The following is a 26,099-nucleotide window of genomic DNA, read 5'->3' as shown; positions in this document are numbered from 1 at the left end:
CTGGGTAGATGCCACTGTTGTAGCTGTGCTGGAACAGCTTGGCGCAGCGCGCAACAAGTTCTGGAGCACAAGACTTCAGCACTCTTTGCTGACTATTACTGTTATTATTAAAGGATTAACACATAAGAAAACAACATAATAGATTTAGAAATGATATGGCCAACACACTTCCTTCGAGCTCCTGCACCCCAAAGCTTGGCATTCCATCCCTGATCACACTCTTGGGCAACTCATGTCAGGCCCGAGCCACTCACTTAGGTGTTTGTCATACCTGTGGTGAATTATACTGTATTGTAATTCACACTGTATTGCATTGCATTATATTATGTGCTTGTGGGCTCTGTATGTGAGCCGTTGCACGGCTCTGCCCATAGGGGGAGATGAGGAGCTTGTACAGGGCTCCACCCTTGGCCCCTCCCACTACCGGAAGTATAAAGTGCTGCAGCCGTGAGCCTGCTCTCAGTTCCTCTGGTCGCAGGCAGGCTCAGTTGTAAGACTATTAAAACCACAGTTTACTTCCAATCGTGTCTCTAGTGAATTGATGGTCACATCGATACCTTTTATGATCTGTGGGGTATGTGAGATCTAATCATGCTGGCAGGGGAGTAGCAGATGAATATGTGGAACCAAGAGTTCCAGAAATGGATTGCAAAAAGAAAATGCCGGATGAGGTCGGAAGACCACTGACCATAATAGCATTGGGAAAATTTAAGAATGGATGTTTTTGTTTTCCCCAGCAGAGGGAAGTGTGGAGGTGAGCAAGGTCACAAGTTCGCTCCTGTTTCGCGCTGACCTCGGCCACTGTAGCAACAGGAGGTCCCAAAAATTTCCATCAGTGTTCCAGCGTGAGCGGATGGGGAAAGTAGCTTTGCAGCAGCAAGATTGAATAAACTTGTTCAACGCACGAGATTCCCGCGGAATAAAGTCAGGCCTGGGGCGGGGGTCGTTCTTGTTTTCCAAGCAAATAACCCAGGATTTTCTGACGAGGCTCTTCAGGAATTCAGGCCCAACACAGCAAAGGGTGGTAACTTTCATAAATAGGTCGTGCAAATACTGACGTGCTGGCTGAGTTGGAGTTCACTATGGCCGGCGCAGTTTATTATTAACACGACATAACCAATAACAAATTTGTAGGTCTGCCCAGAGTGACACGATGCAACAAAGAAACACATTTGAAGCCTTGTGTGAATGTTTAACAAACCCCACGCAGTATATGTTTAGTGGAGGAGTATTTGCACAAGTTGTGCCACACCCCCCACGCCTCCTCCCGGCGTATTTGCAGTCGGCCATCGGGTTGGATGTTGTCCTATTTTGGTAATCGGTCCGGCCCCTAAATCTAGACTTGGGACTGACTGGTTCGTGTTAGTGCGAGTGGGAGAAGACTGTGCTGAAAACACCACTGAGCCGAGTCCAGTGCGGTCCCGAGTTTCTTTTCAAATTCATAAAGTAATTTTCAATGTGGCTGAGAGGAAGCTGGGCTGCTGCAGTGTAGCGGGAGGCGCGGCTCGGCGGTCACCGTGTTGCCGCTGAAAGGCAGAGAGCGACTGCAGCAGCGGCTCCTGCTCTGACCATGAGCCTGGACGGCGAGGCGGCGGCGGAGGTTGCAGCCGCGGCCAATGAAGGAGACGGCGGCGGCGTCGCCATCCCGGTGCCGCTCCTGTGTCCCAGCAACACGGGCAGTCCCAGCAGCAGCGTCCCGGCCGGCACCTACTGGCAGGACCAGACGCCAGCCGCCTCGCCACCCGCCCTGGTGCCGGCTGCCCGGCTGAAGAACCGGCCCACCACCGTGGTTTATGTGGTGAACGAAGCGGCTCAGCTGCAGCTGGCGGAGAGCTTGGCGCTACAGTGCTTGAGGGAGGCGTGCGAGAGTGTGAGTGCCGCTCTGCAGGCTGTGCACTTCGCGAAGCTGGACTTCGGGGAGACCTCGGTCCTGGACTATTTTTACAATGCAGGTAAGACGCCGGAGAGAGGGCAAGGCGCCCGTTTGCCCACAGCTGCAAACTCAACCCCACTGCAATACCGGCTGTGCACAATTGTCCCCGGTCGTTTGGCGAATCCCCTCCCCCCCGTAGCAAACAAATGTGACTTTTTAAACCTGACTAATTTCTGCACCGTTTCGTGCTCGGTCGCGCACAAAAGGCAGGAGAGTGAAAATTAAAGCCACAACTTTAAAAGGGAGGAGGGTGTTGTTGATTCGCCGTGTGAATTGTGTTGTAAAGTGCATTACAGGCGCTTATCCCACAACTTGAGTGAATGTAAAAGAAAATGCTGTCGAACCAGTGTTTGTTTAAACTTGTTTTGTAAATACTCACTCGGTATGGTGGAGCAATGTGTAACACATAAACCCAGCTCAAAGTGATGAATGGTGATATATTGCAGTAAATTCAGTAACACTGTGTTCAGGGCGCCCTGAAACCATGACTTAACTATTGGCACAATATTGTAGCAGATGTAAATTCTGTAGTTCTGGTCAATGAATTGCATCGCAAGTTATGGTTGGAACCATACCATTTTATTTTTGCCCCCGTTCCAGAATTAAAACATGTGTTAAATTTGGTTTGGGCCTTATTGGCTCGAGTTTTGTGAAGCTGTAGAGGTAAAATAGATTGCACTAAGATAAGGTGAGGTTCAGCTATGTTTGAGTGATACTGATCTCTGTAACTACAGCTAGGGTTGGGTTTTAATAACTGTTTTTAGACTTCTGCATAATGCTGCTTTTCCTGACATCTGCTCCGATTAACATGGCATTTGCCATTAGCAAGGAAGAAGGTGCTGCCAAAGTCACAATGAAGAGGAGGGGGCCGTTATAGTGAATGGGCTAAAAGTTGAAGAAGAGTTGTCAGAAAGGCTGGCTGTACTTAATGCTGATCTGTCACCAGGACTGGAAGGCATGCACCCGTGGATACTGAGGGAAGGATGGAATCTGTAGAGGCACTCGCCCTGATCTTTCAATCCTCCTCCAATACAGATGGGGTGCAAAAGGACTAGAGAACTGCAAATGTTACACACTTGTTCGCAAAAGCGTATCGGGCTAAGCTGAACAACTGCAGACAGTCAGCTTAACCTTAGTGGCGGGAAACCTTTTCAAAATGATCTGCGGCAAAATTAACAGTTACTGAGACAATGCCCAATGATAATGGCCATGGGCGGCACGGTAGCACAGTGGTTAGTACTGTTGCTTCATAGCACCAGGGTCCCAGGTTTGATTCACGGCGTGGGTCACTGTCTGTGTGGAGTCTGTTCTCCCCGTGTCTGTGTGGGTTTCCTCCAGGTGCTCCGGTTTCCTCCCATAAGTCCCGAAAGACGTGCTTGTTAGGTGAATTGGGCATTTTGAATTCCATCTCTGTCTACCTGCACAGGTGCCGAGTGTGGCGACTAGGAAATTTTCATTGCAGTGTTAATGTAAGCCTACTTGTGACAATAAAGATTATTATTGTAAGAAAAGGCAAGTTAATTTGTTGTAGTCAAATTATGTTCGACTTGATTTAGCTTTTTGATGAGGTACCAGAATGAGTGAAGTGGTAAATATGGACATCCAAAAGGCATTTGATAAAATGCCACATAATAGGCTTATCAGCAAAGTTGAAGCCAATTGAATAAAGCATGGATATGAAATTGGTTGAATGACAGGAAAGGGAGTAATGGTGAAAGGGTTGTTTTTCAGACTGGAAGATGGGACAATGTGCTGTTCTCCAGGTAATAAGAGTCTTGGTATTTTTCTTGATATTAATGACTTACACTTGGGTGTATAGGGCACCATTTCAAAATTTGCAGAAGGCACAAAACTTTGTATTGTAAACTGTGAGAAGAAGATAATACTTTTAAAGGACATGGACAGGCTGGTGGAATGGGTAGACACCTGACAGATTAAATTTAGCAGAGAAGTGTGAAGAGAGAGCTTTTTGTAGAATGAGAAGACGCAACATAAAAGATGCAACTCCAAAATGTGTGGAGGAACAGAGAGAGACCTGGGGCTCGGATGTGTGGAGGAACAGAGAGAGACCTGGGGCTCGGATGTGTGGAGGAACAGAGAGAGTCCTGGGGCTCGGATGTGTGGAGGAACAGAGAGACCTGGGGCTCGGATGTGTGGAGGAACAGAGAGACCTGGGGCTCGGGTGTGTGGAGGAACAGAGAGACCTGGGGCTCGGGTGTGTGGAGGAACAGAGAGACCTGGGGCTCGGGTGTGTGGAGGAACAGAGAGACCTGGGGCTCTGATGTGTGGAGGAACAGAGAGAGTCCTGGGGCTCGGATGTGTAGAGGAACAGAGAGAGTCCTGGGGCTCGGATGTGTGGAGGAACAGAGAGACCTGGGGCTAGGATGTGTGAAGGAACAGAGAGACCTGGGGCTCGGGTGTGTGGAGGAACAGAGAGAGTCCTGGGGCTCGGATGTGTGAAGGAACAGAGAGACCTGGGGCTAGGATATGTGGAGGAACAGAGAGACCTGGGGCTAGGATGTGTGAAGGAACAGAGAGACTTGGGGCTAGGATGTGTGAAGGAACCAAGAGAGACCTGGGGCTCGGATGTGTGGAGGAAGAGAGAGACCTGGGGCTACATGTGATAGATCATTAAAAATAGATAGAGAAACTGTTCCCATTGCTGGAAGGGTAGAGAGGCAAAAGAACCAACATGACAAAATACTTTTTATACAGCATGTTGTTAGAATCCCGAATTCACTGCCTGAGAATGGGGTGGAGACAGATTCAAACATGTTTTTTAAAATTCATTTACAGGATGTGGGCGTCACTGGCTGAGGCCAGAATGTATTGTTTATCCCTAGTTGCCATTCAGAACGTGACGGTGAGCTGCCTCTTGAACCGCTGCAGTCCCTGAGGCGTACGTACACTGTAGCGGTTCAAGAATCAGCTCACCACCACCTTCTAAAGGGCAACTAGGGATGGACAATAAATGCCAGTCCAGCCAGCGTTGCCTACACCCCATAAATTTTAACCAAATGAAATTAGTTAAGTACTTGGAGTCAACATTTGTAGGGATACAGTGGAGGGACTAATCAAGTCTGCTCTGCCATTCAATACGATATATTAAGCTTCCCCCAAGTTCTCTGCCTTTTATCTTTTTATCTCTCTCACACACACCAATTTAAACAAATAATAGCAGCAAAAGCGGTGGCAAAGGAGTGTCAGCATGGTAGCATAGTGGTTAGCATAATTGTTTCACAGCTCCAGGGTCCCAGGTTCAATTCCCGGCTTGGATCACTGTCTGTGCGGAGTCTGCACATTCTCCCCGTGTCTGCATGTTCTCCCCGTGGGTGCTCCAGTTTCCTCCCACAGCCCAAAGATGTGGAGGTTAGGTGGATTGGCCATGCTAAATTGCCCTTAGTGTCCAAAATTGACCTTAGTGTTGGGTGGGGTTACTGGATTATGGGGTTGCGGGGCTAGGGTGGAGGTGTGGGCTTGGGTAGGGTGCTCTTTCCAAGAGCCGATGCAGACTCGATGGGCCGAATGGCCTCCTTCTGCACTGTAAATTCTATATCTATATCAAAAGGGGAGCTAAAGCTGAAAATGCATGGCTCAAAGATTAGTTTATTTTGTGTTGAATGTCAAGAACTACACATAAAACAGCAGAAACTATGTTTGAGAAATAAGTTTTAATTTTTAATTATCATAAGTGATTGATTAGTTTTGAGAGTTGTAAAGAGTTGACCCATCCAGTCAACTTTAGGCTTCAGTGGCAAACAATCCCTCCTCAATCTTGAACTGTCTGCAGCTTTTGACATGATTAATTTCATCATTCCCCCTCCAACCACCTCTCCACCATCCTCCAGCTGGGTGGGAATTTACAAGTCCAATTCCCTTCTTACCTTTCTAATAGTTGCCAGAGAGTCATCTACAATGGCTTTTCTTCTTGTTCTTGCACTCATGGTGCCCCCGAAGATTCCATCCTTCACCACCCCCCCTCCTATTTCTCACCTACATTATTACCACATTACCGCATGTCATTAATTTCCATATGTTTACTGATGGCATCTAGCTCTACCTCACCACCACCTCCCTCGACACCTCCATGTCTCCGAATTGTCAGGTTCCTTATCTGACATTTAGCACTCAATGAAAAGAAAATAAATACTGAAAAGTTCTTCTGTTAGTGTCACACAACTTTGTTCCATAACTACTCGCTTCATCGTTCTCCTGACAACTCTTTATGGGTGAACCAGACTGCTAGCTTGATGCCATTTCTGACCCTGTGATGATCTTCTGCCAACATATCTGTGCCATCGCTCAGACCACATCACTTCCACCTCCATAACATTGTCCGACTCTTTCCCTACCCTCTGTTCATCTGCTGCTGAAACCCTCACCCTTTAGACTGGGCCATTCCAACAAGTCTTCCCATGTTCTACTCCATGAAATTGAGGTAATCCAAAGCTCTACTGCTTTGTCCGAACTCACCACAGATCTTGTTCACCCATCGCCCCGTACCAGCTGACCTATGTTGGCTCCAGGTTAAACAACATCTCAATTTTAAAATGGACGTTCTTCGTTTTCAAATCCTTCCATGTCCTCGCTCATCCCTATTTCTGTAATCCTTACTTTGATTAAGCTTTTGGTCATCTGCCTTAACATCTCATTATGCGGCTCAGTGTCAAATTTTGTTAATGCTTCTGTGAAGTGCTTTGGGATATTCTGTTTAGTTGACGGTGTTGTATAAAGAGAAACTGTTGTGGAATGTAATTGAACAAATATCAATCAGGGAAAAATTCCTTTGTCTCCCAGCACGCAGCTCACTAGCAGTGAATAAACGTGAAGACACGAACTGGGAAACCGGCTATCTTCCCCCGCCTCAATAACAACATCTCATTTGCCACATTCTGCTGCTGAAAATGAAGCTCTTGTGAGCAGCAGGATTGCAAATGCGGCTTACACCCCCTTATGTTTATATTGAATATTCATAGTTTGGGGCGGGAGTTAATGACAAAAGAAAAGAAAACTACCATAGAAACTGAACAATATGAATTCTCATGCATCGCTAAAATGCTTTGCGGATATCGCCTGTCCCAAAATTCAGATTTTAGTTTTTGTTTAAATTTGTAGTCCCTACTTTATTTTTTTATATATTTTGTTCCAATTAGGGGCCAATTTAGTGTGGCTAATCCACCTATACTGCACATCTTTGGGTTGTGGGGGTGAGGGCCCCGCAGACACTGGGAGAATGTGAAAACTCCACGTGGACAGTGACCACTGTCCACTGGGATCGAACCTGGTCCTCGGTGCCGTGAGGCAGCAGTTCTCACCACTGTACCGTTATAGAGTCCCTACTTTAATTGTGTGAGACTCTCACTTGTTCTCCCTACTCTTTGAGATAGCAGGATTACCTCCTGCAATTAACCCAGAAAACCATAATTGTGGAGATGGTTGTGGATGTAATGTTTTTCTGAGGCAAATTCAGTCTTTTGGGTGCAGAGCTTTTACTTGGGTTTGAAAATGACCGGTGCATTATGCATATAAATAGTGTAAACTGGTTTTATTTTGGAAGAAAATGCTTTGTGCATAATTGCTTGGCTCATTTGGCGACTGTAATTTAGTTCACTTATACAGATGGACTATTATAACTTTGCAGCATGTGCACATTTTGCAGAATAGTGTCCAATAAAAAACATTCTGTGAAGAATCTGATTGTTTCTGCAGATTAATTAAAATCATCTCACTCATTTTGAGGCAAGCTCTTAGTTTTGGCTCAGCATCAGCGGGCCGCCAGGGCACTAAGAAAGGTGATAGACAGAGAAATCAAGTGCCTGTATCAGATAATGATACTGTACAAAAATAGCAGGGTCGGGACAAGGGACGCTAAATGGACTAAGGTTTTGTACCTGAACGCTCGGGGCATTCAAAATAAAATGAATGGATTAGTCGATAGATGTAAAGGGGTATGATATAGTTGGGATTACGGAGATATGGTTCGAAGGTGACCAAAGATGGGAACTAATCATTGAGGGCTATCCAGTTTTTTTTTTAGGAAGGCCAGACAGAAAGGAAAAGGTGGTGTAGTTGCAATGTTGATTTAAAGAAGATATTGATATAATATTGAGGAAAGATATTAGCACAGACGATCTGGCATCTGTCTGGGGCGAGTTAAGAAACACCAAGAGGCAACCATTCGTTTGGGGTGGGGGGGGGGATGGTTTATAGACCACCAAACTGCAGTGGTTGAGAATAGCATTAGACAGGAAATCAGAGATGCATGTGATGAAGGAACATCTGTGATTATGGGTGACTTTAATGTACATATAGATTGAGTGAATCAATTTAGTCAAAGTACGATAGAGGAGGAATTTCTGGAGTGTATATGGGATGGCTTTCTGGACCAATAAGTATGAGGAACCAACAAGGGTGCAGGCCATCTTGGACTGAGTGTTTTGCAAAGAAAAAGGATTAGTTTGCAATGTAGTTGTGAGAGAACCCTTGGGGATGAGTGACCATAATATGATAAGCTTCTTGATCAAGGCAGATAGTGAGGTAGGTGATTTCTGAGACCAGGGTCCTGAATGTCAAGGAAGGTAACTATGGTGGTATGAGACATGAGTTGGCTATGATGGACTGGGAAATATGACTGGAAGGAATGACTCATAATGGATGGCAGGCATTCAAGGAATGAATAGGTGAAACTCCCATAAGTTGTTTATTCCTATTTGGCGGAAGAGTAGAAAGGAAACTGTGGCCAAACCATGGCTTATACGGGAAATTAAAGACAGTATCAGATTTAAAGAATGGTTATACAAATTAGCAAGAAAAAGCAATGGACCTGAGGATGGAGAACAGATTAAAATTCAGCAAAGGCAGACCAAGTTGATTTAAGAAGGGGAAAATACAATATGAAAGTAAGCTAGCGGGGACACAAAAACCGACTGTAAAAGTTTCTATTGGTATATAAAGAGAAAAGGATTGATTAAAAACGAATGAAGGCCACTTAGTCAGAAATGGGGGAATTCATAATGGGGAACAAAGAAATGGTCGAGGAATTAAAATTGTACTTTGCTCTGTCTTAACAAAAGAAGGCATGAATACTGTATCGGAAGTTCTGAGAAACGTAAGCTTTAGTGAGGAGCTGAAGAAAATTAGTATTAGTAGAGAAATAGGAAATTAGTATTAGTAGAGAAATAGTTTTGGGGAAATTTTTGTGATTGGTGGATAAATCTCCAGGGCATGATAATCTTCATCCCAGAGTACTTGAGAAAGTGGTTTTAGAAATATTAGATCCATTGGTGGTCATTTTCCAAAATTCTTTCGACTCTGGAATAGTTCCTAAGGAATGGAGGCTAGCTAATATAAGCCTGCTGCTATTCAAAAAGGAGGTAGAGAGAAAACGGGGAACTATAGACCAGTGAGCCTCATGTTGGTAGTAGGGAAGTTGCTAGAGTCCAGTATCAAGAACGGGCAGCACGGTAGCATTGTGGATAGCACAATCGCTTCACAGCTCCAGGGTCCCAGGTTCGATTCCGGCTTGGGTCACTGTCTGTGCGGAGTCTGCACATCCTCCCCGTGTGTGCGTGGGTTTCCTCCGGGTGCTCCGGTTTCCTCCCACAGTCCAAAGATGTGCAGGTTAGGTGGATTGGCCGTGATAAATTCCCCTTAGTGTCCAAAATTGCCCTTAGTGTTGGGTGGGGTTGCTGGGTTATGGGGATAGGGTGGAGGTGTTAACCTTGGGTAGGGTGCTCTTTCCGGGAGCCGGTGCAGACTCGATGGGCCGAATGGCCTCCTTCTGCACCGTAATTTCTATCTATGTAAGAAGTTCATTGCACAGCATTTGGAAAGCAGTGGCAATAATCTGACAAAGTCAACATGGATTTGCGAAAGTGAAATCATGCTTGACAAATCTACTGGAATTCTTTGAAGAAGTATCTTGTAGACGAGGGAGAACCAGTGGTATTGATTTATTTAGACTTTCAGAAGGCTTTCGATAAGGTATCGCATACCAAATTAATATGTAAAGTTAAAGCGCATGGGATCACGTGCAGTATCTTAAAGTGGATAGAAAGCTGGTGGGCAGACAGGAAGGAAAAAATGGGAATAAATGTGTCTTTTTCCAATTGGCATATATTAAATATCTGGATAGTGGGTCTGCCGGAGGGGTTGGAGGGTTCGCAATCTTCGGGGTATGTGGCACAGATGCTGCAGAAGCTTGTAGGCGAGAAGGTTTTCGGCCACCCTCTTGAGATTGGTCGTGCACACAGAGCACTAAGGAGAAAGCTGAAGGTGGGAGAGCCAAGGGCGATGATGGTGCGACTGCACCATTTCCTGGACAAGGAAAACATTGAGTTGGGCCAGCCAGATGAAGAAGAGTTCGGGGAGGGAAGTGTAATCATCATATACCCCAATTGTTGTACGGAACTGGCTGAACACCGAGACAAAAGTCAAAGTGATCCTGCGTAAGCAAAGTGTGAGATTTGGAATGTTGTAACCGGCCTGTTTATGGATCACCTTTCGCTACCAGGAGCACTCCCACGGGATTGGGAATCTGTAAATATGTTGAAATGTGGTTGTTCTCTGATGTTGATGATATTGTTGATAATTTGGTTGCTGTGGATTTCTGCATCTTTATGTCTTCTCTCTATGTCTTCTCTCTATCATTCTTCCTGTTTTCTTTTAATTAAGGTGTGTTTGGGGAGATGTGGAGGGCAGGATAGTAGTTATTAGGTGAGATGGCGGGTAGTTGCAGGCCTCGAGCTGGGGCCACCATACTGGTGTGAGAACCAGTAAACGGAAGGGATGTGGGGGGTGACGGTAGCGAGGAGGGTAGGGTTTTAAATGTTCCGTTTGAGCTGACGTTTGAGCAGCGATATAGATGGCAGTGGATACTTCGCGGGGGCCCCATGGGCTGTGACTTGATGACCTGGGCTGATTGGCTCAAACATAAATATGGCTGATTATCAGGCCCGGGGAGGGGAGGGGGGGGGGGGGGGGGGGTGGGTAAGGTAGGGGTAGGTGCCCTCTCACTCGATTGATAATTTGAAATGTTCGGGGTCTAAATGGATCTTTTTTAAAAGGTTGCGCATATTTACTCATCAGAAGAACCCTGATATGGACTTGATGTTTCTCCAGGAAACTAACTTAAAGGCGACAGACCAGATAAGACTGAGAAGGGGGTGGGTTGATCAGGCCTACCATCAGGACTTGACAGGGAAACGAGAGGGGTGGATGTGTTCGTAAGTAAGAGGGTGTCTTTATAGAACAGTACAGCACAGAACAGGCCCTTCGGCCCTCAATGTTGTGCCGAGCCATGATCACCCTACTCAAACCCACGTATCCACCCTATACCCGTAACCCAACAACCTCCCCTTAACCTTACTTTTATTAGGACACTACGGGCAATTTAGCATGGCCAATCCACCTAACCCGCACATCTTTGGACTGTGGGAGGAAACCGGAGCACCCGGAGGAAACCCACGCACACAGGGGGAGGACGTGCAGACTCCACACAGACAGTGACCCAGCCGGGAATCAAACCTGGGACCCTGGAGCTGTGAAGCATTTATGCTAACCACCATGCTACCCTGCTGCCCAAATTCTTTCTCAATGAAGAAGTTCATTGTTGATCCGAGTGGAAGATTCGTGCTGGTGAGCGGGTGGTTGGAGGGTTGACCGGTAGTACTGTGCAATGTATACGTCCCAAACTGGCATGATGTTGATGTTGATTTTATGAGGCGGGTTTTGTCCTTGATCCCAGATCTAGATACACTTGGGGTGCGGGGAAGACTTCAACACCATCTTGGAGCTGGAGCGCTCCTGATCTAGATCTGGGAGGATACCGGCGATGGCTGGGGAGCTGTCAAGATTCATTCAGCTTATCGTGGATCTGTGGCGTTTTCGGAGGCCTAGTACGAGGGAGTTTTCGTTATTTTCACATGTTCACAGGTATTATTACCGGATAGACTGTTTTGTTTTAGATAAGATGTTGATTTCGAGCATGGCAGGACAGAGCACTCGGCGATGGTGGTGTCTGACCACGCTCTGCAGGTGGGAAAGCCGTTCCCTTGCAGACTTATGTGGAGACTGGACGTTGATTTCCTTGCGGATATGTGAGAGGTTGGAAGTGGCCATCGGTAACCATTTGGATCAGAATGCTACGGGGACGGTCTCTGGCGGGGTGCTGTGGGAGGCACTGAAGGCTGGGGTAAAGGGAGAGCTCATCTCGATCAGGGCGCACAGACTGAGGTGGAACGAGAGGAGCAAACCAGATTGATGGAGGCGATCAGTTCTAGTTACCTGGAATCACATGAGGCACTTTCGAAGGAGAGGCAGAGGCTCCAGATGGAATTTAATCTGGTCATTTTAAATAAGGTGGTGAGATAACTGCGCAGAGGTGGTAACGGGCCCGACAGGGATCAATACAATTTTTGAGTCCTTCTATCAGAACCGCCGCCCCGGGATGAACTGAGACGATGATTTTTGGAAGGATTAGAGTTTCCGAGGGTGGATTTGGCGAGCGTGCAGGGGTTGGGGGCCCCAATAGATCTATGGGAGGTGTTGGAGTGTCTTGGGTTTGATGCAGTCAGGGAAGGGTCTGGTCCGGATGGAGTACCAACTGAATTTGACGAACGTTTTGACATATTGCTGGGTCTGTTAATGGTGTGGATGCACAACAAAGCACTAGAGAGTGGTGTGCTCTCTGTGATTCTGAGTGAGTTTGGCTCCTTCTCCGATACCAGCTCAATACGACAGAGTGAGATGTTCCTGAAGTTCCGGAGAGCAGGCGGGGTGTTTGAATGGGCAGAGTGGAGAAGGCCTCATATAGACCTGCTTATGGGCACTAGCTTCACCTCCTCAACCATTCTTACCAAGCAGGGACTCAACATATCAGTGGTAGTGTCCACTCCTAAGGGTGTGGATTCAACGCCGGTTACATTTTGACTTGGCCTGTATAAACTTGGCAAGAAAAAGCTTTCACTATCTGGGTATTCAGGTGGCACGGGACTGGGCTCAGCTTCACAAGTTCAATCTGGCAGGTTTAGTGGAGGGGTAGAAAGAGGAGTTTAAGAGATGGGACAGGTTGCAGTTGTCTCTGTCCGAGAGAGTCCAGACATTAAAGATGGTGAACCTGCCGAGGTTCCTTTTTGTACTTCAGAATTTTCCAATCTTTTTGCCCCAAACTTTTTCTGAAAGGTCAATAGGCTTATTATGAGTTTTTGTGAGCGGGGAGGATTCCCCTTATTAAGAGAGTTTATAATAAAAATCTTTATTAGTGACACAACTAGGCTTACATTAAAGCTGAAATTAAGTAACTTTGAAAATCACCCATTCGACACACTATGGCGCCTGTTCGTGTACACAGAGGAAGAATTCAGAATGTCCAATTCACCTGACAAGCTTGTCTTTCAGTAATGTGGGAGGAAACTGGAGCACCCAGTGGAAACCCATGCGGACTCCACACAGATAGTGCCTGAAGCAGGAATCAAACTCGGGACCCTGGCACTGTGCAGCAACATTGCTAACCACTGTGCTACCGTGATGCCCCCTCTGGAGAAGGCAAGATGGCGTAGTGACCTGGCTCTCTCTAACTTTCAGAGATACTACTCGGGTGCCAGTATTGTCATGATCCATAAATGGGTGTTTGATCAAGGCTCAGTGTTGTGCAGAGTGGAGGAGGCCTCGTATAGACCTCCTTATAGATACTGAAATGAAAATCGCTTATTGTCACAAGTAGGCTTCAAATGAAGTAACTGTGAAAAGCCCCTAGTCACCACATTCCGGCGCCGGGAATTGAACCATGCTGTTGGTCTGCTTTAAAAGCCAGCGATTTAGCCCTGTGTGCTAAACCAGCCCCAGACACTGGCTTCATCTCCTGTACCATTCTTACCAAGTAGGGACTCGACATATCAGTGGTAGTTTCCACTCCTAAGTTTGTGTGGATTCAACGCTGGTTACATTTTGGCTTGGTTGACATGTATAAAAAGGCCCCGATCCATGGTAACCATAGATTTGTGCCAGCGAGATTGGATGCCAGGTTTAAGGAGTGGGACTGTTTGGGGATGAAATGCTTCGAGGACCTGTCTCTGGGTGGAAATTTGCAGACCTGACTCAGTTGATGGAGGCTGACCAATTACCCAGCGGCAATAAGTTCAGATACCTCCCAATAAAGACCTTTTTGAGTAAAGAAGTGGGTTTGTTTCCAAGTTGCCACCCTCAGTTTACAGGACAGGCTCATCTTGAAGGATAATATTGGGGATCGCAAGATCTCTGAGAACGTCAAGTTGGCCAGGAAGGAGGATGCTTCGATGGTGGCAAATGTGGCAGAAATGGGAGGAGGCATTTGGAGGCACGAGGGAGGATTTGGGAAGAAGCGCTGCATAGGATTAATGCATCCTGGTCATGTGTCAGACTTTGGTCTTATTCAGCTTAAAGTTGTACACAGAGTGCGTATGACGCCGGCAAGACTGATCCAATTCTTCCCAGAAGTAGTGGATTAGAGTGCACCGCGTGTCGGGTTTCCTGCGAATCATGACCACGTGTTCTGGTCCTGTCCAAAATTGGTGGTGTTCTGGGAAGGAGTCACGGATTTATTGTCTCAGTTGGTGGGAATGGTGGTCGCGCTTTCTCTATCGGTAGCTATTTTTGGAGTGATGGGTGATTGAGTACAGTATCTATTGGTTATTAAGAGGTTGGGGGTATTTTATTTTGGTTCAAATTTCTTGGGGGTGTGGCTGACGTATTTGTGTATATATTGGGGGGGGGTTCCTTCTGTGTTATATTGCTCTAGTGTTATATGCATTGTTACTATGTTATGGATTGTTTGATATTATTTTGTTTTACTGACTGTTCCTGTTTTTGTATTTTGAAATGAAAATCGCTTATTGTCACGAGTAGGCTTCAATGAAGTTACTGTGAAAAGCCCCTAGTCGCCATATTCCGGCGCCTGTCCGGGGAGGCTGGTACGGGAATCGAACCGTGCTGCTAGCCTGCTTGGTCTGCTTTAAAAGCCAGCGATTTAGCCGAGTGATTTTCTGGATATACCTTCAATAAATTTTAAAGTAAGCGTGCAGTTACAGCTGGCAGTAAAGAAGGCAAATAGAAGCCTTTATAGTGGGAAAATTTGAGTATTAGGATGTCTTACTACAATTGTATAGGTGAGGCCACACCTGGAGTATTGTGTACAGCTTTGGTGTCTTTATCTGAGGAAGGATGTTCTTGCTATGGAGGGAGTGCAGGCTGATTGCCAGGCTGCATTCCTGGGATGGCGGGTCTAAGTCAGTTAGGATTATATTCATTGGAGTTTAGAAGAGTGAGAGGGGATCTCAGAGTCTTACAAAAATTCTAACAGGATCAGACAGGGTAGATTGAGAAAGGCTGTTCCTGATGGTGGGGGAGTCCAGAACTAGGAGTCATAATTTGATGATAAGGGGGTAAACCTTTTTAGGGCTGAGGTGAGGAGAAATTTCTTCATCCAGAGAGTGGTGAATCTGTGGGATTCACTACCACAGAAAGTAGTAATTTCAAGAAAGAATTAGATCTAGTTCTTGGGGCTAAAGGGATCAGGGCTTGAACTTGATCAGCCATGATGATGAATGGCGAAGCAGGCTTGAAGGGCCGAATGGCTACCTCCGGCTTCTACTTTCTTTGTTTGTTTCTATGTGTTCCCCTGTGTACAAAACCACTACTGATTATATTGTCCAATATTTTGGAAGTTTTGGGAAGTTCTATCAACTGCAGTGTGGTTCCAATTAATTAAAACTTTAAGTCATTTTAATTTGTCATCATTAAATTTTTGCTTTAATTTTCATAGCACTAACTGGTGCACCAAATTAATATGTGATGGCTGAAGTCACTATCACTTCCAATGGCATGGATGATGGGAGATGCAAAGTGGTCTAAACTTTTGAGCAGTTTGTGTGAGCCATGACATGGGCTTTGAGGCGGTGATGAGGTAGATTGGAGAAAGGCCATGGAAAGATCTGCAAATCGGGATCAGAATTTTGTAATTTGTATTTTGGCAAATGGGAGTTGCTGGAGCTTGGCATTGAATTTGAGTGATGGGCTGCAGAATGTGGAATTCTGGAGGAGCTAATATTTGTAATGCTATGATGCAGAGATCTCTTGTAACTGGCAAGGAGCTTGGTGGAAAAGTCAGACTTGGAGTGCAACTGGGGTAAGTTAGGTGAAGGCGCATGAACTGAAAATGGGTGATTTTGGTAATGGGGCTGGTTTAGCTCACTCGGCTAAATCACTGGATTTTAAAGCAGACCAAGCAGGCCAGCAGCACGGTTCGATTCCCGTACCAGCCTCCCCGGACAGGCGCCGGAATGTGGCGACTAGGGGCTTTTCACAGTAACTTAATTGAAGCCTACTCGTGACAATAAGCGATTTTCATTTCATGTGCAGTTTGAAGCAGTTTCAGTGATAGCATAAAACACGTGGGCTATTTTATGTACTTTAAATTATGATTAAGATTTAAGATTTACCTTTTAATTTTGCAATTGGAATTCCACTCTGCATCACTGGATACATTGTAAAATCTGATTTTTCTTTCATGGGTTATATGCTGAAAATAAGGGTACATGTTATGCAATGAATTTTGATGGCCTTGGGCTGTACCCTGAGTACAGGATAGAATTAATGAGTGGCACCATTATGTGAGAAGACAGCAAGGTGTACGCGTTCTAGAATACTGGAATAATTTTCATTCTTTTTCAACAACTTGCAGGAATACAGTGCTTTTAATGCTTCGCACGAGCATTATCAAACAAAATTTGATGTGTCAAACTATTCGGAGAGATGGCGAAAAGCTGAGTCAAAGAGTTGAGTTTTAAAGAATGTCTTGATGGAGCTAAAGAGAGGTTGAGAGAAGGAATTCCAGAGTTTAGGGTCTTGGCAAATGAAAGCATGGCTCTGTGAAGCAATGACAATTGAGGCTAGAAGTGGAGGAACATGGAGATGTTGGAGGGTCCTGTGACTGCATAAGATTAGAGAGATAGGGAGCGACAAGTTCATGGAGGAATTGAAAACCAGGATAAGAATTTAACTTTCTCATCCTTGCTGGAGAGCAAGCTTAGTTGCCTCGGGCGAATAGACCTGGTGTGAGTTAGAAAATGAACATTGAGTTTTCTTTTGAATTTAGTATTGTGGAGAGTTCATGATGGAAAACCAGCAAAGACCTCAGCTTTTAATATAAGAAGTAGAAGTGTTAGTGCTGACTTTTTTCTGAACCCAAAAGCATTTATCCACAATTCCAGTTAACGCAATATCCAAATACTTTGGACATTTTTCATAGCATTGCTAGACCAGATTAGTCTTAAGGAATGCCAGCCTTGGGCCAGATGGTGTACGGTTTGCACCCAAGCAGGGTTTACTCAGCATTTAAACCTTCTGAGCTGGATAAAATGGGATAAATCAAAGACTGCATCGGGATCAAGTAGCATTTGCACACAGTTGTGTCTCTACCAGTTTGCCATTGGAGACAGTGACCAGTAAACACCCAAACATTTTTTAGCAGATGGAGCCTGACCGTAATTTTATGTTCTCCTCTTAACTTTTGCTCATCCTGAGTAGGGCAGAAAGAAATGCCTCAGGAAGCCAGTGATATTTCTGGAGGAAATGTTCAGATTCTTCATGTTTGGACGTGACTCACTATCATTCTTTTCAAATGCAGCTCTTGGTCTCAACATGTTTTTACTAATTTTTGGGGAAATATTCTGTCTTGACTTTTCTTGCGAAACATAGTTTTGCTGGGAATAGTTCATGACATGTTACAATGAAAGCTAGCTATTCAGCCTATTGGAAAAATTAAACAGCGCATGGGGTATGCACATTGTCCGTGGGAAGCTACTACCCTATTATCAACCATAGTGATAATAATTACATGTGTTACCGACTCAGCGCATGTGTCATTTTTGCACTTCTGTTGTTTCACCGCAAGCTTAGTGTTAATGTTCTTGTCATTTTTAGACTAATTCCTCTCTTGGTTTAACTGTTGATATATAGAATAACACATCAGTTTATGTTGCTTATCAAACCTGTTTTGCTTCTCTTTTTCATTGCATTTGTTTCCCCTTTTCTGCATATATGGTAGTTAGACAGACTTGACAAGCAAACAAAAATGTTAATTTGAAATATATACACCCTTCTACATGCCCAATGATTGCCCTTTAATTATGGTATGCCCACACAGAAAACCACTACGTTTTCACATCTGCTTTGGAAGATGGCAAATTTCACACTGTCAGACCATACCATTGCAGGCAAAAACCAGGAGTGACATTTATACAGATGTAAGATCATGTACAAAAGTAGTAAGATATAATGACAGCAACAAACATTTATTAATTTCAAGGCACTTCAAAGGAGCGTTATCAAATAAAATTTCACACTGAGTGACATAAGATTTTGGGACAGCTGGTCAAAAGCTTGGACTAAAAGATATGTTTTAAGTATCCAAAAAGTCACATGACAAATGGGCTGGTTGAAAACAAAAGACCAAAATCCTTGTAGTTCACTTCAGCAACTTTTGATTTTGTGAAATAGCCATGCATAGAGCTCCCTTTTGCTCCCTCGCCTCGTTGAGCTAGTTTGACTGGGGTTACAATATGTTGTTTCAATGTCCTTGTTGTTAAGGGAAAGTAATTACCAATCTCTCCTAAGTTGCCTTCATATCGATGTGACCAAGGCTTTTGACTTGGTCAGTTGGGAAATGTTAGGAAGACCCTGTCAAAGGCTGGCTGTCCAGAAAAATTCATCGACATCCTCTGACTTCACGACAAGATGTCAGCGAGAGTGTCCCTCCGCATCTTTCATCGCCACCATCTTCACCTTGTCAAGATCAAGCTTCCCAGTGGAGTGCACATCGTCTACTGGTTGGACAAAAAACATTTCAACTCAACAGGTTGAAATCCAAGAAGAAATGAACACTGACATCGCTAGTGGACCTTCAGCATGCTGATGACATCCCTATCATAGAATCCCTACAGTGCAGAAGGAGGCCAGTCGGCCCATCTAGTCTGGACCGACCCTCTGAAAGAGCATCCCATTCCCCCGCCTTATTCCCGTGACCCTACCTAACCTGCACATCCCTGGACACTAAGAGGCAATTTATCATAGCCAATCCACCTGACCAGCACGACTGTGGGAGGAAACTGGAGCACCCGAAGGAAACACACGCAGACACGGGGAGAATGTGCAAACTCACACAGAAAGAAGTTGCCCAAGGCCAGAGTTTTAAAAAACATTTAGAGTACCCAATTTATTTTTTCCAATTAAGGGGCAATTTAGCGTGGTCAACCCACCTAGCTTGCACATTTTTGGGTTGTGGGGGCGAAACCCACGCAAACACGGGGAGAATGCGCAAACTCCACACGGACAGTGACCCAGAGCCGGGATCGAACCTGGGACCTCGACACTGTGAGGCAGCAATGCTAACCCACTGCGCCACTGCTTACCCACTATGCTACCCCCAAGGCCAGAGTTGATCCTGGGTCCCTGGCGCAGTCAAACAGCTGTGCTAACCACTGTGCCACTGTAGAGATCAGAAATTCAGTAAAATAGATCTATCACAGGCACTCGCAAGAGTATCTCCATGCCTTGCGTGATGCCTTCATGGAAGCATGCCGAAGAACCAATCTCAACATCAAAAGAGTCCAGTCCTTCCAACCCACCCAGGGAAAGATGCAGTCTCTCCCTCCACCAAGATCAACCGAGAAACTCTCCCAAAAGTGGGACATTTGCCCCAACCTGGGGAGCCACCTTTCCTCTGAGGCAAACATCGATGCGGAGATCCAGTATTGTATCCAATCTGTGAATGCAGCCTTTGGATGCTAAAGATGAGAATCTTCGACTGCGACATCCATCCTGATACCAAGGTCCCCGTGTACAAGGCAGACATCCTCCCAACTCTTCTATGGCTCAGAAACTTGGACTACATACAGATGCTGCCTCAAGGCCCTGGAAAGGTACCATCAACACTGTTTGAGATGGATTCTCTGTATCAGCTAGGGAGAATAATGTACTAACATTAGTGTCCTTGAAGGAGCTAACTGTACCTGTATCGAGGCCATGTTCGAATCCCACTCCGCTGGGCTGGCCACATTATGAGGATGCCAGAGTCTGGGCTTCCAATGCCAATCTTCTTTCCCCTGGTCAAGGAAGGTTTCCAGACAAGAGGATAAAGGAAGTGATTCAAAGACACACTGAAGGCTTACCTCAAGAGATGAAACATAGATGGCAACACCTGGGAGACCCTTGCTCAGGAGAGACCTATTTCGAGGAACCTCCTGGTTGACGGGACATAATTTTTCGAGAGCTCCCGACGGCATGAGTAGATCTGGAAAAGGAACATGAGAAAGGAATACCAGCAATCACGAGTCCAAATGCCAATCCCAACTCCTGGAAACACCAGCCACCTGTGCAGTCAGAGATGCGGCTTTAGGATTTGGCTCATTCAGCTTCACAAGGACCCACAGAACAGTCATCGCCGAAGAAGGGGATTTACCAATCAAACATTTTATTCTAGGTGGTCAGCAATTTTTTAACACTGGTAAGGGAGGCACAGTGAACACGAGGTGGCACAGTAGCAGAGTGGTGGCATTGTTGCCTCCGTGTCGGGGACCCATGCTCAATTCCAGCCTTGGGTGACTGTGTTGAGCTTGCACGTTCTCCCCGTGTCTGCGTGGGTTTCCTCCAGATGCTCCCGTTTCCCCCCTCAGTCCAAAGATGTGCAGGTGTGAATTGCGCTTTCACGTATCTGATCGTCAGTCCAGAAGTAAAACACTCGAACACGTCAGTAACGAATATTCGTTTATTCACGGCCGGGACAAATCTCTAAGCAGTCGGGTAACCACCTTCGAGAAGTGCCAAAATCCCAGAATAAGGACTGTATTTTTATACATTTTACAGCTTAGGGGTGGTCCCCTTAAATTCCTAGATACACCTATAATTTGGCAAGGATCCAGAACATGTACATATATGGAATTATTCTTCGAGGTTGGGAGGTTATTTTTGACATAATCATTAGCACAAGTCACTATTAATATTGTTACAAAGGTTTTTCTTATCCCATGGCCATCTGGCCCAACTAACTCCAAAGCCCATTCCTTTTACATTTCAATGTTTATTTGTTTCAACTGGTCAAACGAGCTTAATTGCGCTATCTCCGCAATAAAGTAACGCTTCCCATTCATTCCATTCTTTGACTTTTTGACCTCTCTGCTTTCACAGATGCGGGTCAGAACATTAAATGGTACTAAAGCCGCACTCCCCTTTTTCCATCCCATGACCTTCTGACATCTCTGCTTCCACAGATGCCGGTCAGAACACGCTCCCTTTATTTCATCCCTTGACCTGTTGACATCTCTTTCACAGAGCTTTTCAGAACTGTTATATTAACCCTATCAGGGAAGTTCCAAATGAAATCCACTTCTACATTCCCCCCTTTGATCATTCCATGATCACATAACACTCAGGATACTTTAGATGGAAATGAGAGCGAGGCGGAGGTACTCCTCCTCTACTAGGCTCCGGCAGGATGCCACTTCCTCATATAGGTCAGGGGTAGGTGGAACCAGTTTTTCTTTTTCGTCTAGGGCGGATCTCTGAAGCATCTGTGGTAATGCAGTGGCACCCAAACGGTTGCATAGGCATTTCACACCAGTAGCTATGATACAGAGCAACAAACAGATGGTAACGAAGATAATGAGCCCATGGAACAGGTAAGTGGCCCAAGAATTGGACCACATCCAGCTCCCCCAGTCAGCCTGACCGGCGAGTCGCAAGCGCTGTACTCCATCTCTGATATGGGTTACCAGACGCGTGATATTCTCTGAACTGTCTAGAATGTAAGTGCAACATTCGGTCCCTATGATAGCACAGGTCCCCCCTTCTTTGGCTAGTAAGTAATCCAGGGCCATGCGATTCTGTAGGGCTACCGTTCGTACGGCTACCAACTCTGCACTGAGTTCACTAAGTCCCTCCGCGGTGTCATTTGCAACCTGTTCCAATAGGTTCTCAGAGCAGACACTCAGCTCAACTTTGCTGACACAATCTGCCATCTGCTGCCATGGTGCGTTGCCCGCTTCCTTCTGGAAGGCGAGTAGGGGTGAGTAGTCCTTGATGGTAAAATTTGTACCCTGTCCTTATCAATGCACCGGTGGTTCCACCTGCATGTGCGGCGATCGTACATTAGAACCATGTACGTAATCAGGAATCGGCGCTTCTGGTCGTCGGGAGGAACGGTGGTCGGGCAGGTTTTGATAGCGGTGGTGATCCATCGGAGATCTGTCGTTGTTCCACATCGTGGGGTTCCTTCCCGGCACATGGGTGGGTGTCGGCTTCCGTACAGGCATCTCCTTCTTTCGGATGCAGCGAGAGAGAGCAGGGTGGCGAGTATTGTGACGGCGAAGAGGGGCCTCATCCTGGTACTCATGTTCCTAGGACTTAAAGGAAAAGTTTAGAACATCATGGATACTTAATTAACTTACAATGGTGCATATGTACCCATGCGTTTCGTCCCTCCACTTTTACTGCAGTGGGGGTAGTGAGTAGAACCTGTAGGGGACCCTCCCATCGAGGTTCCAAACCTTTACGTGTCCAATTTCGAATTAGGACATAATCCCCAGGGTTGATGGAGACGTCATGAGTAATGGATGGGACTTCTTCCTGGGTGGCACGAACTCGGGAGTGTAATCCTTTCAAAATTCTAGTTAGTGTTAATATATAATTAGCCATCTCGGTAGTCATGTAATGGAATTGAACATTCCGTGGAACACTGCTGTCCCAAGGCGTTCGAAAGGGTCTGCCATATAGTATTTCCGCTGGGCTTAGGCGAGTTTTTCCTGCGGGGGTGGCACATAGCTGGAAGAGTGCTAAAGGCAGGAGTTTGAGCCAAGTGGCCCCAGTGTCTGCTTGTAGTTTAGCGAGTTTAGTCTTTAGAGTCTGATTAGCCCTTTCCACCACTCCAGCGGCTTGTGGTCTGTACGCACAATGAAACTGTTGCTTTATTCCAAGCAGAGCACAGAATTCCTTATTGATTTGACCTATGAAGTGGGGACCATTGTCAGAGCTCAGCCGGGCTGGAATTCCAAATCGCGGAACAATTTCTCGCATTAACACCTTAACTACTGTCGAGGCCTTGTTATCCGTAGTCGGGTAGGCCTCGATCCATTTGCTAAAAGTGTCCACAATGACTAACACATATTTATAGCATTGACATCTTTCCAACTCAATGTAATCCATTTGTAGGGTCTCAAATGGACCCTCAGGTAAGGGGGGTGTGCCAGGATCACAGGGGACGGCCTTACCGGGGTTGTGCTGTTGACAGATTAGGCACCGACTGCTAATTTGTTGGGCCATTTCTTGCAGTCGTGGGTGCCACCAGCTTTTTAACAATATGTCCCCTGTGGCACGAGCTCCACAGTGAGTTGCAAAGTGTACACATTCGGTCACCCAGGCTGCTAATGCATCGGTCATACATGTTTGTCCTACCGGGGTGACCCACAGCTTATTTTCGATATCATATATACATCCTAAGTTTTTCCACATATTTACAGCAGTTGCAGGAGCGTCCTCCTGCATTTGGATTATGTCAGCAATGGTTGGCATAGGTTTTTCAGAGGGAGACTTTTCCGGGGGGGTTTCAGTCTGCCTCATCATTCTAGGCACCATTAGTTTGCCAGATTTAGAAATTTCTTTTGCCTTCTCGTCCGCTCTCCTGTTGCCTGTTTCCACCAGTCCCGTGCCTTTTGTATGCGCTGCGCATTTTATCACCGCTATCTTGTCTGGGAGCATAAGGGCCTGCAATAACTGGGTTACTAACTGCTGGTGTGAGATGGGTGTACCAGCGGAGGTTAGAAATCCTCTGTTTTTCCATAATTGCCCGAAATCATGTACTACCCCGAAGGCGTATCGGGAATCTGTATAAATATTAACCTTCCTTCCCTGTGCCAATATGCATGCTCGTATTAACGCAAACAATTCTGCCTGTTGGGCAGAAAAGGGAACTTCAAATGCTGCTGCTTCTACTACGTCACCGTCTTGATCGATGATTGCATAGCCAGATTGTCTATCCCCCCTTTCGCCGACGGAAGAACTTCCATCGGTGAAAAAGGAACAATCTGCACTTGGGAGGGATATATTGGAGAGGTCGTCTTGAACCGAGGAGACTTCCTGCAACAGTTGCAGACAGTCATGAGTTGGGTCGAGCATGTCTGTGGGAGGATGCGTCAAAAAGTCAGCAGGGTTGATAGTGGTGCAGTGGGCAAACTGGATCTTCGGGTTATTAAGGAGAGCAATCTCATATTTGTTCTGACGAGCCATCGTGAGATGCTGAGTCTGTAGCTGTCCCAAAAAGGCCATAACAGAATGGGAACTATAGACAGTGATATCTTGTTGGAGGGTAATATTAGCAGCCGATTGCAGGCTGTTGTAGATAGCTGCAAGAATTTGGGTACAGATAGGATAGCCAAGGGCTACCGGATCGAGTTTAGAGGAATAGTATGCAACCGGGCGACAGCGGTCGCCGTGGCGTTGGGTCAGGACAGCTGTGGCGCAGTCGGCAAGGACTGTGCAATAGAGCTGACAAGGGCGATCATATAAGGGTCGACCAAGGGCAGGGGCCTGGAGGAGTGCCTCCTTGAGGCGGTTCTGCTAGTGACTGTTTGTGATCAGCGGGCACTAGGACCCTGCGGAGCCATGCAGTGTCAATTTCAACGCAGCAGTTTCGAAGTCTGCAGCAGCTGACTGCTGCCCAGCACAAATTCTTTATCTGTTTATTCTGAGACCAATGTAGTTCTGAACATACTGAGTTACTCAATACTGATCACATTCCAGGGGCGGTGGCCGTGGAGGCCGTGGGGGCCGTGGGGGCCGTGGGGGCTGTGGGGGCTTCTGACGTCCCCCGCAATTGAACAGAGGTTCCTCATCCCCATCGTCCCCCTCCTCCCAACCTTGCTTCGCATTGCTGACCGGCGCCGGGGTAGGAGTAGCATTCTTACGTTTCTTATATTCTTTACATTCCCTTTGTAAGACCTCTACTGTTTTAACAATTCCCCCTTTGGTGAGGCCAATACCCAATTTTGAGGCATTTTCCTGCCAGCTAGCCAGTATAGATGCATCTTTCACTGACTGACAGTATTCCCTCCACAAGGCAATTAATTTCTTTGCGGTGGGTTCTTGATAATACAGAAAAATGTGTCATTTGAAACATGAAAGTCTGGCAATATCTGGTTTGAGAGGGTACAGGGAAAGATCCCACAAAAGGTTAATAGCAGCTACAAAGAGCAGGGTTATAAAATGCAGATTCTTGCTCACAAGCAGGTTTCAGCAGACACACAGGCTTCATGTGGTAAGCTAAAACAATGGCTCACACCTTCATGGAATGTAACTATCTCAGAAAGCATCTGAAAAAGCATGGATGAGAGTTTCAATTGCATTAAGTGACGAATGTTTAAAACAGGCAAGTCTTTCAAGTCACAACCAAGTTAAATTTTAGCATACAGCTAAAAGCAAAGTTTCACACCTTAATTGAAATAAACTCTCTTAGTAAACAGCTGGAAAGAATGGAAGATGCTCAGTCGAATTTAGTGTCAATTTAAGGGGTAAAATTCTACGAACATCAAGTTAATTAAAAGAAAATTGGAGATGACCTGGCTACGAGAAACATCATTTAAGTCAAAGGCAAAGTTATGAACTGGGGACAATTGGAAAATTAAACGATTTGAAATCACAGAAATAAAAGTTAACTATTGAAACGAAAGCATTTTTTAAAAATCAGATCTGAGAGGAGACGATATGCCCAAAATGAATAGCGAGTTGTAGTAAGATGTTTACATCAAAGATACTTTTAAACTATCAAAGTGAAACAAGCCCATATACAATACAGTCGTTAAAACTTAATAACTCTTCGAAAGAGAATATAAACCCAGGGAGCAGAAGCAGCAGCACTCTGCAACAGCAACAGGAGAGAGAGAGAGAGAGAGAGAGAGAGAGAGACGCAGCCGGCTGGAGAAAGACAAGGAAAGCAGCCGAGTTTAAACAGCTAATACAACTCAAGAAGACCAGATTTTAAGTGGTTATTAGCTTACTTCACTTCCTTAATAACGCAGGACCCAGGACACCAATGCTATTAAGGGGTAAGTAGGTAAAATTCTTCGGTGAAGGTATGGGTTATACC

General features: G+C 45.7%; 1 protein-coding gene across 2 annotated transcripts in view; it reads left to right on the top strand.

The window, feature by feature from the left end:
* Positions 1-1,141: 1,141 nt before the first annotated feature.
* map3k5 (mitogen-activated protein kinase kinase kinase 5) overlaps positions 1,142-26,099 on the top strand; it is a 244,049-nt gene continuing 219,091 nt past the window's right edge. The window contains exon 1 of one of the 2 annotated variants that reach the window (XR_005460938.1): positions 1,142-1,952. Coding sequence is in view for 1 of the 2 variants with exons in the window: in XM_038799442.1 (XP_038655370.1) it covers positions 1,571-1,952 (382 nt within the window). In the remaining variant the exon portion in view is untranslated. The remainder of the gene's footprint in view (positions 1,953-26,099) is intronic. The other variant, XM_038799442.1, reaches the window with a different exon arrangement.

This window comes from Scyliorhinus canicula, chromosome 6 (genome assembly GCF_902713615.1).
Source record: "Scyliorhinus canicula chromosome 6, sScyCan1.1, whole genome shotgun sequence".
Taxonomy (NCBI): domain Eukaryota; kingdom Metazoa; phylum Chordata; class Chondrichthyes; order Carcharhiniformes; family Scyliorhinidae; genus Scyliorhinus; species Scyliorhinus canicula.
Note: the sequence above shows the minus strand (reverse complement) of the source record. Positions and strands in the feature narration are given on the sequence as shown.